Genomic DNA, 17,349 nt, shown 5'->3' on the forward strand with positions numbered 1-17,349 from the left:
TACTGATAGCTGGGAAATCAGGGTTACTGCCATGTCAAGGTAACATTCATGATTGAAGTCAGATGCTACACAAACTTGCCCTGTATCCCTTTGATGATGCATCTCAATCCTGACAGTCAAATGGTGAAATGTGGAACGTGATGCATTACCCTGCATCCCTGCTTACCTTCACAAACAAAAGTTGTTCCATAACTTAAGAATGGTTATTTAAAACCATCATATTTCTGCTTGTATTATCTTTCTGCCTAAACCATGTGTACTTTACTCCATCTATTCATGGGTTTGGGAACAGCAGCCTTTGTTAGTCGTAGGTGCATTATTTAGGACATTTTGCAAAGAACCCTGCTATTTTGGTACTTGGGACTTTAGGGGCTTGCTTTTTTTCACTGCTCTATGTAAACTCTCCTGTCCTACTTACAGTTCACGGTTTTATTTATCGTTGAGAATCAAGAGACAATGTAGTCCTGTGGTCAGGACACCCATCTGTGCTTCTGCATTGCAATTCCTTGTTCAGCTACTGTTAACTCCCTGAGAAAGTCACTCTGGATTTCTGTCCCTTCTCATCACTGCTTGAATGCTTATTTAAATTGCTATCTGCCCAAGCCAGGACAACTTCCTACTGGATGGCACAGAATTCCCACTGAAGTAGGAATCTTCAGGACCAATCTGTGCTAAGCAGATAATGCAAACACAAATGACATGTTAACTTGACAGAAACCTCATGTTTGTGGCTGTAAGGACTGTCATTGTTCAAGCGGGTTAAACCGGGCACAGGTGGGAGCAGAAAGCTGTCAGGGACAGAGCTGTGTCAGTTCCTTGTATTTAGGATTTAATTCAGATTTATTAATTTGTTGTAATAATATGTGGTAGGGGTGGCACTTGGTACAGAATCAGGCTGAATCAGTCTGAAGGATTCGTGATACTGGTCAATATATCCTATGAGTGTGAAGTTAGCTACATAGTGAACACTTGCTATGTGCTGGAAGCTATGCATTCATATACCCACTACCACTAATCTACTTTTGAAACAAGACATAAGTGTTTCCAGGCATTTACTGACTGAATAGTGTTTAAAAGTTGTCTTCCTGCACCTGCAAGCAGCCTCAATCTGTACCTTTGCAATCTGGAAGGTATTCTGAGGGATGCTACCTTCAGAAAGAAGATACAGCCATCTAAGTGTCAGCACTGTAAACTTTATGTATTTCCTTTTCTGGAGAGATCCAGCTAATGTGTTTATTCCATAACGCAGTAACTTCTCAAGCTTAATTGCCAAAACCCCAACTGCCCTGTTCCCATTTGCCAAAACCTCCGACTTTCACCCTTACAGCTTTCAGTGTTGAAGTAAAACAAACTGAACTAAAAATACAAGTAACACAAGAAAGAGTTTTGCTAAATACGTCCTCCTGCTCATTCAAAAAAGCCCTCTATTAAGAAAACCAAGAAAATCTATCTTTCCAGAAAGATATGAAAACAAAGGGCCTTTCCGGTGTCATTTAGGCACAAGTTGCCATAGAATTACACCATTTAGATTTTAGAGAATAGGTATCAATCTGTTTCTGACATGGAAGCCTGAATTGCAATACTGCCTTTTAGATTGGTACTTAATTTATAGATGTAGTTGTTAGAAATGTAACTGTAAAATGCTTAGTAATGAATTCCAGGGTTATAGCCTACAGGAGATGTTCTGGCTTTGACTGTATGTGTGCATATGAGGTAGCGCCATGCTTTCTCTCTCCAGATCTTGAGCACAGACCTATAGAGGCAAGACTAACTTCTCATATGAGATAGGAATGAATAGAGGCTTAGCGATATTTGCTCTCCTGTTGAAAAAAAACTAAAAGAAAAGTTAAGACAAAGGTACTTACAGTCTTGATAAAATTATTCATTCCAAGAAGTAGGATGCTCTTAAAATGAACTCGGTAAAAAGCCAGAAAACTTCATTTGGTAATAATCTGCAATACTTCTGTTGAATATGAGATGGGTACAATGCCATGACATGTCCTTTCTTGGTGCTGCAGGGAAAGTGTTTGCACTTGAGTCCAAGAACAACTCTCAGGGTCTGGATTTAGCTGAAGCTAAGAAAGCTTGCGTTGACCTGAATGCTCGCTTAGCAACTGCAGAAGAACTGAAAAGGGCTGTTCTGGACTGTTCTTTCGCTGGCTGCTCCACGGGATGGCTCGACGGTGGCTCTGCTGGGTAAGGACAACAGCCTAACCCCTCCTGAGTCCTCCTTCACTAAGAGTATTGAACACTGGCTGTTCAAGCACCATGCCATAGAGCTAAACATTCCACTCTCCACACAGAATCCATTTTGTACAGCTAATATTGCAGGGACACAAATACGTATCAGACTCTCACACATTTCACACATCTGAAGCAATTTTCTCGTCCTCTTTCTTTCTGAATTATGTTCAGAATTCCTTCTGAATTATGTTCCTTTTCACCTGGCCTGTAGCGGGGTGCTGAGCCCTAAAGGAGCTTGCAGGCTGAGAGCACAGTGCTGGTGTTAGTGTCAGTGCCCCACTGACTCAGTTACATCCTACTCCGTAAGAAGCTCAGCAAACTGCGCTTCTCATGGAAACCACATACCTGTCACAGGCATTTGCACATGTCTGAACAGACAATAGGCATGTTCGGATAGGTATGACTTTAGATGTACTTGACTGTGATAATGCACATGTGGTAGAGAGGTTGTGGAGGAAGCTCTCCAGGGAACTGATGTTGTCACTTGATGTGCTGAACTGTATTAGTTGAGGTGCTCATCTCTTCTGAGGTTGAAGTCTTCATAGCACACCTCAGGAACACATTGATAGGCTTCAGACAAAGAAAGAGACCAAACCACAGGAAATTAAATGAAAAATGAAACAAACAGCAAATGGAGGAGCTGAGGGTTAGCAGGAATGTCTTATGTCACTGAAGCTGGGACCATGCAGGAATTGCCCAGAAGAAGCATGAGTAGATCTGAAGCCCCATCTCTCTTGGATTTTTCCTTCAGAAGGCTTACCAGCCATAGCCTTTCTTCCTCTTGAGATGCTGTACCAAGTTCCCATGAGTTAGAGGGCAATATCTAATCTCCGTCCATATTCAGTGGTGATAAGGTTTTGTTTTACCAAGACACTCTTTCCAAGTTCCTGAACTTTACTGTATGATTGGATTTTGTGGCAGCTGTCAGTTATTTAAGCAAGCATTGTTGTTCGCCTATTTTTAGTGATAGTTTCCAAAGGACAGAAAAGTGCTACTCTTAATGAAAGGTGATATTTAAAGAACACCAAGCAAACCCAACAAGTTTCAGAGATCCTTTTTTTTGGTTATCCCAGGTGAAAAACTATTTGAACATTTATTTGTACGTACCTTTGGTCTTTAAACCAACCCAGGAACCCCTCAGGGTGTAAGGCAGTGATCTAAACCCTAAGGTTGTTTTTCCCTAAGCCAGTTGCAGAGAAGTCAAGCTCAGAAAGATACAGAAGTAGTGGAAATTATTCCCAAACCAAAGGACTCTCCCTGGGCACACCTGGGGTTATTTATATTGATGGACCTCCACATCTTTGAATGAGAAGTGATCTCCCCAAGTCTGCCAGGTCCAAAACTGTTTAGGACTGTTCAGGTTAAAGCTAAAGCCTTGGATTCTTCCCAGCAGCTGACTGGTATCCAGTGCAGATCACAAGAGCTTTAGTCTAGTATTCCCCCATATCCTCTTGGACCGTGTACATCAGAAAGGAGATGAATAGGAGGGAACATGATAAAAGGAGTTCCTAATTTCAGGAAGAATGCAGTTTGGTTTATTTGTTTGATGCCTGGAAAGTATCCTAATCTTTCCCCTGAGGAAAAATGGATTAGACATTGGCAGTAGAAGTAAACACAAACAAGTTATGTGAGCGAATTCATTATAGTGCTGCAGATTTGCTGACATAAGACTTAAAACTGAACAAGAGCTCTAGCAGAGATGGCAGGGCTTTTTTACCCCTAGATCAATTTTCCAGCACAAGTCAGTGATTTGTTCACTTCTGATGGCTATTTTATGATCCTAGTGAATAAGTACAATCCCACTCCTAGTAAATACGTGCATCACTGTTGGCTGTTGTGTCATTATTATTATTTTTGCAGCCAAATCAGGGCCTGGAAACCCATGAGAGTTTCTCCAGACACATCACTGTGCCTCTGTTGGACTGAGTCAGTGTGATCATGTTTATACTGCCTGCTCTCTGGGCTATACCTCTTATATGGGCAAAGAAGAGAATTTGTTCTGAAGAACCAGCCCAGTTTGGGTGACTGTCAAATTTCTGATGACTTGTACGTAAATACGGGTCTATTTGTAAGTATGCAAAGATTTTGAGGTTATAAAGGGACATCCTCTGTTGGATCCAATGAGGTCGTGCTGCCCAGCTCACTGCAACGTACTTGTTACTGACCCACTGCAGTGAGTGTTGCCTCCTTAGCTGGTAGAGGTGCTCATCTCTTCTCTAAGTTAGAACTGAACAGGGGGAGCACACAGCTAATAGTTAGGGTGTTAAAAAGCATCATTCTGCAGAGAGTGGTGCTGGTGGAAGCAGACAGCAATCTGCTGGTGGAGATGCTCATGTTGAGCTCTCTAGCTCATTTCAGTCCCTGCAAACTGGGCTAGCCCAAGCATCAGGTCTCAACAAATATGATTCAGTTCAACTAACGTAGAATGGAAATTGCTTAAATAAATAGAACCCTGCCAGCCAGTCCAAAGAGACAATAAACTGGGTGGGTTTGTGGTTTGAGCAGCCTGGGACAGAACCTCTTCCACAGGGGTAAGGGGATGGCTTTGTCTTCCACTTCCAGTTGTTCAGACCAACCCAATGCAAGGTTCAGGGCTGTTTGTACAGGAGGTCGCTGACAGGTCCAAGGGCTTGGGAACTTTTAAAGAAGAGCCACTGACAAGTCAATAGGGGTAAGAGGATAACTTCCAGCAGCCCAGAAGAACACCATTTACAAGTCAGTCCTGACGTGTAACTTATAAAGCATAACACATTGTTACATTCCAGGAAATGAAATGTCATTAGGCAGGTCTCGCTTGTCAGATGAGCCCTAATAGCTATTTATACTAAAAATCACATTCTTAGGACTTATTTGCATGTCAGACAAGTGAGTCAGTCAAACCAGCAAGCGATTTGCCAGAATCTAAATGAAAAAAGGTGGCAGAGTTCTCTGCTATCTTTTGAATTCAGATGTTTTACTGGAAAACCTTGTGTCAAGTCCTCCAGCACTGGGCAGCAGATCTCTTAGGGTCTTCTGTTCATTTCTAAGGCTTTTGAGATTTGCAAAGTGAACATGACCCAATTTTTCATATGATTTAATATTCTGTGCAGAGAATGTTAGAAAGCAGCTATTTGTTTTAGAAATTGCAATCAATGACTGTAATCAACAGCTTGTACTGAGATATTCATAGCACATTTATGAATCTCCATCACTTTCCTAGGACTGAAAAGCTTTTTCCCACTGCTTATTTGTCTACAAAAGAATGAAGTCATGTATCCCTTCTATAAGGGACTTGAAGCCCTGCATAGACTTTCTGTTCTGTGATAGACCTCCTGCAGGGCTGTCAACCCATTCCTTTGTATGAAATTACCCTGGGCTGGTTCCTACCCAGTCCCTGGAGGATTTATTTCGGAGGGGATAACTCTGGAGTAAGCAAGCAGTCAGCTAGAATAAGCCTTGCTGTGGGAGTCAGAAGACTGGAGTTCTTTTCTTGGCTGACCACAGACCAGATGTTTGCTAGGAAAATTACTTCATCTTTATTTTTCCTCCCTTTTGTTAGTTCTTTAGGTTTTGCACTGAATCCTATTGAATGCTCCTACAGTGTCAAACACAACGGGGCCCTCACTGCAGATGACACCAGTGGGAAATGTAATAATAAGACTCAGAAATGACATCTCACAAGACTACCTATTTCTTTTTCTGCCTACTGCGTGGGACTTTCCCAGCACCTGGCAGTAGGGTAATAACAGCACATTTCTTGGGAAAGAAAACAGAAATATCCAAGGAATGAATCCAAGGAATATCCAAGGAAACAGCAATCCAAGTCACTAACCCTTGCCAGTCCTCTCATCTGTGTGTGCAAACCCTTGGATTTGTGGCCCCCATGAAATCTGTCCAGGTGTACATGCTGTAACAGGCCCACTTGCTTATTTGCAGAGAAGCAGTCCTAATGATATGTCAGTTTGGCGTGTTCTCTGTTTTATATCAAGGCTGTGGGCTGCTGCCTGATGATAATGCATATGAATTTGCTCCCAGACATGTGTATGAGGTAAGTCGATTAATTCCCTTCAAGAGAAAAATCCAGACACAGCTAACAGGACATGGTCCAATTCAAAATGCTAAAATGGCTTATGAAAATGTCTGAGGAGGTCTTGCACTCTGAAATGCCTTCACATCACAAACCTCCAGTCCCACAGCCCTCACACAGTGTCATGCTCTGCTAGAAGATGACTTTGCCTTCTCACTGGTTCTTGTCAATCATTGCAGAAAGTCTCATACAGAAAAAACACCAAAGTGTTTCAGGAATATGGGTTTCTACATGAAGGTCAGTCAAGAGACTTGAATTTACTGTACAGACATGGCCAGTTTGCTCCAAGGAATGGTATCGCTGAGCAATGTGGACGTGAGCCACTTTGCATCAGATTTGCAGGGGATGTGAATCTTGTCTTGGCACAAGCTGGGAGGACAGCATGGGCAAAGTATGACAGCCATGGCCCTTGTGAAACAGACAACCCAAGAACTGAAAATACATTTCTGATGTATTTTCTAGGACAAGCACCCAAAAGACCATCTGTAAAGTGTAGAGTAGCCGTTTACTTAGCTGGGACTCATACCTTCAAATTGTATTTTGACTGGGAGAGGGTTTTTTAACGAACTTTGAGGGCTTTAGCAAAACTTTGGCAAACTTTGGCACAAAAGGTAGGGGCATGCTAGTGAAATCAGTTAATGCTAGAACTCATTGTTAAGACCAAGGAAAATCACAGTATTGAACAGGAAGGTAAGCCTGACTTCAGAGATGGAATAACAGAAACAGAGTTCAATGTAACAGTATTATATGAAGTATTATATATACTAACAGGAATAATAATATATAAAGTATTGTATATACTGATAGGAATTTCTTCCTTAAACTAGCAGTTCAGTTGGAAAAGGCAGACATCCAGCAGCTCCTCCAGGAGAGAGGGGCAGTACTGAAGGACTTGAACAAGGCACTGATGAGACACCCTCCTGCACCAGTACAATGTAATTCTGGGCATCCAAGCTCAGGAGGTATGAGTTCAGACTAGGATCAGTCCAAGAAAGCCCCTCTCTCATCAGCAATGACTGAAGGTGATCACTTTGTTTAGCCTCACAAAATGAAGACAGAAAGGGGTTAAGAAAGACTCTTAGCACGTGCAAAGGAGTGACTAATGCCAGGATTTTAACTTGCCAGTTAGTTCTAATGCGGTTTATTTTCTAATTGTCAAAAGAACTCCACATATTTTGTCCTTTTTAAAGAACCTCTCTAATGTTTTGTTCTATCTGAAAGCCTTTTGTCTAAGAGTTGAGTTTCTTTGTAAACTAATAGCATTAAGCAAATATTTTGGGGGTTTTATTAAGCCCTTGGTAACTAATCAGTAACATCTCTGATGAAAGCCATAAATTAAACTGGAGCCCATAAAATGAAACTGGGTAAAACCAACTTTCTAGTGACACTTGATGTGTCTTTGAGCACCCAACTAGTCCAGGCCAGGAAGCAACACGATTCTCCTCTACATGAACTAAGAACGCTCAAATTATATGTACATAGCAATATTATAGTAAGATGGCTATATAAAATCTTTTATACTAGGCTACAGTATGAAAATCTGCATGAATGGGACATATTTATTTAATGAACAGAGGCCTTACTATTTCAGTAGTCATATGTAAAATTTTAAGCACAAAAGGCTGCATTTTGGTGTATATTTTTAAGACTCTAAAGGATATTGGTTCTGCCCTGGTAAGACCTCCGTTTGACATTTCCAGTGGCAGTATTGCTGTTGGAATGTCTTCATGTCACACTTAGGACCTGCTTTCTTTGGGTCACATCCAGCCAAAATTAGCCTCTATAGTTCCCAGTCAATGGACTTTCCAAAGCTCACCTGTGCTCCCTTCATGACTTTTCGGGGAAATTTTCTTCCCTTTGGTGATTGTGAACATGTCATTTATATGTTTTTCCTCATCAGAGCCAGCTTTATAATTTTCAGTTTCCCAAACTACGGAAGGGAAAGACTAAGAATACAAATCATCTCGTTTGGCTTCCAGACTCCTGCTTTCTTTTTCTCTTACCCAGTTACTGAAACACAAGTGGTAAAGCTGACCCAGGAAAAAAATCAGCATAGGATGCTGAAGATTTATTGTGACTAAGAAAAGTGATGAAGCTTTTACCTTTCTAACTAGGTGAACGTTTGTTATATTATGCTGTGAACCAGACTTCATAGTGCCTCAGATAACACATTGTTGATGATGTTCTGAGTTGAATATATTCATATGCAAGTTCATACTGCTATGAATAAATGTCATAAGACCGCTCTGACTCAGTGTATTTATCGACTCAGACTAGAAAACTTACAATCAACTGGCAGATAAAGTAGTGGCAACTAAACATCCCAGTCCCACATACTGGTTTCTGTGCTGATGGATCACACCATGTCACATAAACTCAGCTGTTAACTCCATATGTTTTAACTTGGTTTACAGAAAAGTTTTCAAGTATTATAAAATTGCTATATAATTATCTTAGAAAGTAGAAGTACCAGTGGATACTACTATAAACAAAATTATAATTTTTATATATATATATATAATGTGTTTAGTATATATATCTTTATTATACATGCACATATGCAATATATAAAATTAGGTGTCATTACCATGGCTTGATACATCATTATATATTTAATAATATACATTACATAATGGCATATTGTGAAATGAATGCTATTCCTGCCAGCTTTTCTGCTATTTCCTCCTTTGAATGGAAGAATTAGAAGTGCAAAATATACCAATTACTCATTGGTTACATAATATATTAGAAACAATTTAACCAGTGCAAGAGTAAGTTGAAGGCTCCTGGGAAGTCTGGTTCATAGAATCACAGAATAGTTAGGGTTGGAAAGGACCTTAAGATCATCTAGTTCCAACCCCCTGCTGTGGGCAAGGACACCCTACGCTAAATCATATCACCCAAGGCCTCGTCCACCTTCTTGCACTTTATATTACGTTTGCTCATTGTGTGTGAACACGATCAATGCAATATGTGAGCCATGGCACAGGAAAACAATGATCAGTATAGCCAACCTTTGATCTTTCTTTTGGGGTAGGTACAGAAGAAGGACTGTTAATTGTTCTTAGTTGGATCAGTCATATCATACGGCAGGAATTAAGCTGAGGTTCAACATAGTGCTCTGTGTTTACTCATGTGAGAGGAGAGGAGGCATCATGGAGCAGGTTGTTCTCCTAGGCTGCGTGGCAGTGGACTGAGAAGATTCTCAGTACTTTTTGGCTTGGCTTTTCAAGGAACCAAAGAAGGCACCATCAGACACCCTCCCCCTTTCCATCAGAGAGCAGTGGCTGTTGTCAGCACCACTAAAACCCCTCCTTTCCCCACTATATTTTTGCCTTAATGATAGCATATGGTACTTACAAAGTCTGTAGCAAGTCTGATTTCTATGCCATGATTGTGAGTTGATGGCTGTGGAAGAGTCATTTTCTGGGATGCATAGACGTTTCATGTTTCATGCAGATGTGTATTAAATATAGAGGATTATTATGGATGACCAGTACTCTGAACTCGGTATGTTTCTTCTGAGCAGGTCTACTTTCATGAGAGATCTCCCTAGAAGAAAAAATGAAATAGCATCCATTTCTTAAATACAGGCTACAAAATCATGCATTACACTGCTCTAAGCATCAGATCACAACATATGCTGAGTAATGAGCACGTCTCTTTAAGTTCAGTTATTACATGAAAGCAACCATAACAGGAATAAAATTCCCTGCATGACTACATTCTTCTAAATGCCTGGGTAGGTGGGTATATCCCTAAGAAAAATACCGAGTTTGTGTCATTCTCTCAACTATGATGCATGCCCCAGTGCAACTACTCAGGATAGGAAAGAAACAAACCAGGCAATGTATTTCCCCAAACGCTCAGGAGGGTGCTAGAAAGAGCAGGAAAAATACATGGTGTTTTGTTTCTTATTTCAGCATGGCAACACTGCTGCTGAAGAAATGTTCAAATATGTTGAATTCTGAACTGATAGCCCTTTTCCAGTCCTCAGATGAAAAATGTAAGAAAGTTAAAAGCATCAGAACCTACGTTTTAGAACTGAGACAAAGCCCTACCTATGTATTTACTCTGTAATTACAGATGAAAACCTAGCATTTTAGGATTTAAGGAAAACTATACCCCCATCCCCCCCCCCAAGAACTCAAAGAAAAGAGACTACTATTGTATATTTTCAGTCATACCTGGAGTGCTAGTGACTGCAAAGAGATTATTCCTATGCCAATGCCATTGCAGGTCTGATCCTTACACCCACTACTCAGAAATGCTGAGCCCTCTTGAAGCTCCTTTCATCATCAGTAATAACAGCTTCCTGAAGATCTTTACAGCTTGCAAGACTGAGCTTGTAGTAGGAAACCACTGACAAAAACAAGGAATGAGAGACATTAAATAGACTATATTTTTTCTGTTATTTATATGTGTACAAGACATGATTTCTCTCATCACAGGAGACTTGGTTTAGTGAGAAATACATTTTATAACTCTTAATGTCACTTACAGACTTTACTTATGTGTAATGATAAAATTGTTATGTAAGACAAAGCTATGTTTGGCAGGGGGTTGGAACGGGATGATCTTAAGGTCTTTTTCAACCCTAACTATTCTATGATTCTATGTAAGTTTGGTCTCATTGGACAGCAGCTAAAAAGTGCTCTTAAATTAATACACTAATCAGTGTATCCATCAATTACAAACTTGCAATACTTGGGATAAAAAAGTAAGAAAAACTTGCTTTTCAGATACACAATCATACACGTGAGCTACGTATCCTGTTTTGGAGATGACCTGACTATACTAAAGATGCATCGTCCACAGATAACTTTTTTAGCCTACTGAAGCAATGCTAAAGAAATGACAGTGCTTTGGAGAGAAGCACAATATATTCAAATTAGAAATCAGAAAATTCATGATAAGATTTTCAGACGTGGCTCCCTCAATTGAGCACAGGAGGGAATGCGGGCTGGTTTTCAGAGACCAGAATTACATGATAGCAACAATCTCTGTTAGTGTTTGTTTCTTAAAAGAGACTGAAGACTTCAGTACACAATTACAGACAAAAGGCAGGGAGCTTTAAAGACCTGTCAGTATGTGTCTACTCAGTGCTGCAAGGCATAAATGATCCATGTGCCTAAGTGAGTAACTGGCAAGGTTAAAGTTGGTTAGTAACTTCTTGAAAGGAGGCAAAGCTTTCATTCACTTAGGCCCTGTAAGACCTAGTGCAATGACATGAGAATACACACAAAACTTTCTACTTGATGGCCTGATTCTCCCAGTCATCTGAACTGATCAGATCAAGTCACTTTTGTCCAGGTGCCCAATTACTACTGGCTTAGAGGACTCAGGCTTTAAATGCATTAAATTCTGAAAGGACTTAATTTTAAACCTGTATGGACAATATTGTTCTTCAATGAATCAACCCCCCCCAAAAATCAAGGGGTGTTTTCCTTACAAAATAAATATATGATTTGATATCATAAAGGAAAAGGAGCTTTCAGTAGGCAATGGCATCATGTTGTTTGCCAGAGCAGAAGTGTGGTAGGAACCATTCTGGTACATATGCATGACCACCATCATATGGCTTGTTTCATGTTGCTTTTGTTTGTTTACACCAAAAGAACATGAAAGTTGTGTATTTAACTGTTCAAAAGCTAACACATGCCAGAATGAAGATGGTCTGTACAGACATAATTCAGCCCGCTTCTCTAAATCAGTTGTGACACAGTATTTAAGTACATGATCAAATACTGGGCTTCCACTGGATCTTTTCCACGGTCAGTGAATGGGCCACATTGATTTTATTCCCCAAACTGAGCGTGGAACTGATGGCAAAATTAGCTCAGCCATTGCACAATGCACAGTGATAAATTTCTTCCACTGGAAGGATTCCTCTGTAGAAAGCATTTTTGTCTCGCTTTCACCAGAATAGCTGACCCTGCAATGCTTCTACAAACCTGCTGTCCACAAAAAATAAACCCCACACCGTTAATATCCAGCTGCAAAAATTTGGGCTGAATTCGCTTTCCCAGCCTTTGTAACCTTCAGTGTAACAGTAAAAGCAGTGTTTTCTACAACAATCTGTCTTCTATTTGTTAGGTTTAAGCAGCCAGCACAGCTGAGAGAAGACATAATTACTAATCGCTTCCTTCACGTTCAGCATCTATGGAGTTGTAAAATGAAATACAGATCTATTACCTTTGTTCAAGCCTACAAAGGGCAGCAGGATGGATCAGGTATTGCTGAGTACCAAACCAGAAGTAATGGGGTTTACACAAAGGTTGGAAATTACTGTCAAAAAAAATTAGCAGTTTTTCTTCCAAGAACTCAAGATGAATTTTCTGAGCTTGCCTGTGCTAGCTTTTGAGCAGTTCCATATGCAGACTTAATGGTCTTTTGATGTAAAATGCTAATGATTTATAATCTTGAGGTTTTTATTCATTCTTATCCAGGTGCCATTGGTGGCAATTTGTATTGCTGGAATGTGAGAGCAGAATGCGACCTAAAATACTCTGGGACTTCATCTGATGCTTAGAAGTATTAGAGAATAGATAAACACACTTTATTGCTTCCTATGCCTTGAAATTATCTCCAGCAGACGTTTTTTGAATTACTTCTAATTCTCCTTTAGTGTTTTTCGTAGCTCTTCCCACACTCATGCCTTTTGTGACAACTCTTAAACAGTTCAGCTGAGGCGGAAGCCTGACTACTGTGATAAAAGATCTCCAAATGTCACCTGCATGTACAGCTCCAGAAGATTTCTGATTACTTTTTTTTTCTTCTTCTTCTTTATTTTAGGACAATTATATGCAGAAAGACGGGCAGCAAACAGCAGAGCGTGAAAGCCATTGATGTTAAAATTGAAACCGATCCCTTTGTGAATGACCATTATGATGCTTTTTGTGTAAAGGATGAAGGTCAGCATTGATATACTATTGAAATAATGCACAGTCATCGCTGTCTTGCAACAGATTCTACTGCTGAGAAGCAAAGAGAGAATGTTAAGGAATAAATCTTTATAGTCACCCACTAAATGAGCCAACTGCTGCAAAGACATTGGTTGCAGAAAACAAATTGCATTATCATTTGTCTTTGCTGCAGTTTAGCACATTCAAACAGCACTACTGATCTGGAAGACCCCATACTGGTGTTCACAGAACCTTATGGAAAGGAATATATCTGGCACCGATGTAACAGAGATGTCTGAAGCATCTCCCATACTGAGCATGTAAATGAACGTAGCTCAGCTGACTCCCAACTGCAAAACACCACACTGTTGCATATCCTATCAGTATACAACATTTATATACGAATAACTTCACTGCCTTCATTTCAGTTTTGGTTTGGTTTGGGTTTTTTTCTGTTAACAAGTGTAGACCAGCCCACAAGGGACTGTGATATGTCACGGATGAGTCTGAAAACCAAGTTATTTCCAATTTACATTCATGCTTAAACATTTCGATATCGCCAGAACCTGCAAGCAAAGATGGATTCTCAAGGCCGAAAGTAAATTGTTACTGGTAGGCAGGATTGTTAAAGAAGTTTGGAACCCCTGAAATAGATTATTGTTGGCAGTAAAGTTTCATACCTCGTTTCCAACGAAAGCAGGGCAAGCAGATGGCATTTACTGAGAAACAGTAAGTTCACCACACAGGGTGGCATTTTGATAGTCAGTGGCAGCAGCAGGAATGAAAATATGATTTAAGTGAAATGTGGCAGAGGTGATGCATTATTTGATGTGCACCCAGCCATTCAAAAATGTCAGGGTTTGACCATCCTCTTAAGTAAACCTCGTGCTATCAACTCCAGGCTCCGTGCTGCTATGAGTGATGCCAGCTCCATCACCCAGTTGCTAGTGCTGTCACACAAGCACCGTTGTGTTTTCCTCCATGCAGCTCCTCACATGTAGGAGCAGCTCCCTGTAAACATCTGCAGAACTCTCTCATTGTCTTCCTTCAAATCTCTCTTTTGTCATCATCCTCCCGCCCCCCCTCGAGAAGAACCTTGCAGTGGGTGGGACAGCTGTGGGATGCTGAAATCATTGCTCCGGCCACTATTGTCCCGTTGTGCCCTTGTGCTCCCCTGTCTGTCTCCACCTGCTGCTTCTGAGCTTACACGTAGATGCTGGATCTTGGGAAAGGAATTGTCTTTGCCCTTTGCATTTGGTTACTGCTTGTGGCCGTGGAAAATTCGGATCATTTGCAAAGGAGAGACCATTCTGAACAACTTATTTTGTACAAGGCAGGGAGTTTCCTGATGACAGAATGAGATGATCATGCCAGTGCGCTCCCCAAATAGTCCTTACACACTGAAACGTTTCTGAGGACAATAAGGTCCCCTCTGATTTGAATATATAAAAAACTGTGGATTCATCATCAGTGTTTGAATAGAAAGGCTAAAGCAAAGTTGTGTGACAGAGCCTAGACTGTAGCGGGTATGAAAAGAGCAAAATCCAGGAAGGAAATAGCTTTAATGTGCAAGTGTAATACACAGAAAAACAAGCCAGCACAAAGCAGCTGACTGAAAGAACACCCTCCACCTCAGGGATGCTGCTTGTAGTTTTGGGAAGTAAATATCCAGTAAGAAGCAGCAAACCCTGCATCACAGCCTCAGACAGCACATTTGCTTTGCTGTTTTATACATGTGGATAATGACTGCATGTCTAAGTTATGACCAATGAGTTGTTTCTTACTTGAAACCTCTCCAGTATGCTTTTTTCTTTTAGAAAAGTGGACACTGCTTTTAATTGATACAAATTCAATTATAACACAGTAATATATTAGTGTTAAGACCTGTGTATTGAATAGCAAGTTGGTTTGCCCTGCCGAACGTGATAAATCCCAGGGTCTTTATACTGAGACCTATGTCCCCATTCACGGTAACAGCAATCACAGAATCCCAAGGGCTGGAATCCCTTTCATTTCTTCCATATTCAACCAATAATCTGCAGTCCTATATGAAATTAATCTGGTTCTTTCTCCAGTATTTCTTACCCTCCACCCACCATCTCCCTGCCTTCAGGGCACTCTCAGCTCCTTGCTGGGTTTGGGCATGGCTGGCTGGACTGAGGGCTGCATGTGCTGTGGCTGCCTTAAAACTACAAATATGCTGCTTTGTCCACCCATGTGCAATGTTGCCTGCCTGGCCAGCTCTGCTTGTGGGGATGGGTAAGGGCTGAGTCCTACTTATGCCCACCCCAATGGAAAAGATGCCTTGCTGTGGCTCCTTCCTCTTTTAAATCATCAAAATGAGCAGGCACTCAGCAGCTCTGCCTTGGTCAGACTTGGCTGAGATCAGCCAAAGGCTCAGACAAACAGGCATGTTGAGGACAGACAGAGGGAACAGTCACATCAGTCTTCTTCAGAAACTGAGCTGATGATAGCAGCTCTTCTCAATTCTGCCTTAGAACAGTTAGTTCTTAGAGTTGTGCAAAAGGCGTCTTGAACTGCCTTCTTAGGCCTTGATTTATAATTAATCTTTAATCAATTAACATTTAGTGCATTAATGTGTTCAGCCGAATTGTTTAAGCATACACCTTGGTATGCCTCAATAGCCAGGACGCTGGTCAGATGCTAGCAAGAGCTCTGGGTGTGCTTACAGAATCAGGCTTTTACAAATAAGAATCCCAAAGAGAGGGACATACCTCTCTTTGTGCTTCTGGAATGGATTTTGTTCTGTACCCACAGATGAATCACAGCAGTCTTTGATGCTAAGAGTTATGTTTGACAGGGAATTGGTAGTGAGAGTTATGTTCGACAGGGAAAGATGTAGCTGCAATGTTTCGTGAATACTGTGAGTATAGCCATGGGGTTTGCAGTCCAGAGACATTTGTCTTCTCAGTTTCTTGTAAACAACTGTTTTATGCAGACATCAGGGTCAGGAAGACAATTCTGTAGCAGCCCAGGATCTGTTGAGATCAGAAAATTTCTCTCTTAGCCTTGAGTGCAAAAAAATTACCTAAAAATACATTAGATTCTGCCTATTCTGAAAACTGAGTATCACCAAGTAAGTCAGATCTGGCACACAGAGTGTGTATTTGTTTTCTATCAAAGCTCATAAGAAAACGCCCTGAGGTATAAAAGAGATAAAGCAAGAAAAACAGAAAGTTGGAATTTTCCCTATGAATCTTCTTTTTTTGTAGGACCACAAGCCATTCAACTTCATATGTGTATAATCCTCTTGGTTCCCTTTCTTCTATTGCTTTTTAAATGCAACAAAGGAAAGATCTCTTTGTTAATAGCTCCCACATTCTCCTGGTTCTTTCTTTCAGTGACCCACTGATATTTACAGGCAACAAGTAAGATCTCTATTCCATAAGGCTTTGATTTACTGCCACCATAGAAAAATGAAACAGGCAGTGACTTGTAGTGTGTAGAGCGTAAATGCAAATCAGACTTTGTTAAATGACTGCTGGCTTCAGCCACCCATCAAAGTTTGATGGCTTATGTATTTCAGTTTGCCTTTTTCAGCAGTAAGGAAAGAAAGCACTGAGCAGAGGCTGTTGTTCCAAACAAGCCCATGCTTTGCCAGCTCGCTGCAGACAAAAACCTGAAGCCTGTCCACAGGAGTGGCTCAGTTTGATGAGCTGCTGTCACAGTGTTACTGCTGTACCTATACCAGAAAGAACAGGTCTGGCAAAAGGCTGAGCAGGAATTGTCATAGCAACTGAGACTACAGCAGGACAAGGACCCATAAGATGCTGCAGCCCAGAAAATTCCTCTACGTCTTACACAGATGAGGACAGCAGCAAAATGGATGCAGGAACTTCGGTATGTCTTTGCAGGGTACCAGCTTTCACTTCTGTTTGTCCAAGCTGTCACTCAATATGCTCTACAGCAATGATGAGACCTAATAAAGTCTCATATGAGAGAGTCAAAAGTTCCCCATAGAGTGTCCATCCATTAATACCTTTGAAATCTCTGTTTTTCTTTCTATCCACACATCAGTCAGATCTCTCTTTCAGTACCTCATAATTCTCTGTGACCACGTCTGTTGCTAGCTTTTACAGTAAAGCTCCTTTCAGCTTTCTTCTTTCCTGGTAG

The 17,349-nt window shown here is 40.8% G+C and overlaps 1 protein-coding gene across 1 annotated transcript in view; it reads left to right on the plus strand.

Moving 5' to 3' along the window:
• Positions 1-17,349, plus strand: part of SUSD5 (sushi domain containing 5) — a 36,840-nt gene that overhangs the window by 6,355 nt on the left and 13,136 nt on the right. The window contains exons 2-3 of the mRNA XM_061464438.1: positions 2,019-2,196; positions 13,106-13,224. Coding sequence (XP_061320422.1) covers positions 2,019-2,196; positions 13,106-13,224 — 297 coding nt within the window. The remainder of the gene's footprint in view (positions 1-2,018; positions 2,197-13,105; positions 13,225-17,349) is intronic.

Source organism: Pezoporus flaviventris, unplaced genomic scaffold (genome assembly GCF_033815535.1).
Source record: "Pezoporus flaviventris isolate CSIRO_AGI_PZ_B2104156 unplaced genomic scaffold, CSIRO_AGI_Pfla_v1 ptg000037l, whole genome shotgun sequence".
In the NCBI taxonomy this organism is placed as follows: domain Eukaryota; kingdom Metazoa; phylum Chordata; class Aves; order Psittaciformes; family Psittacidae; genus Pezoporus; species Pezoporus flaviventris.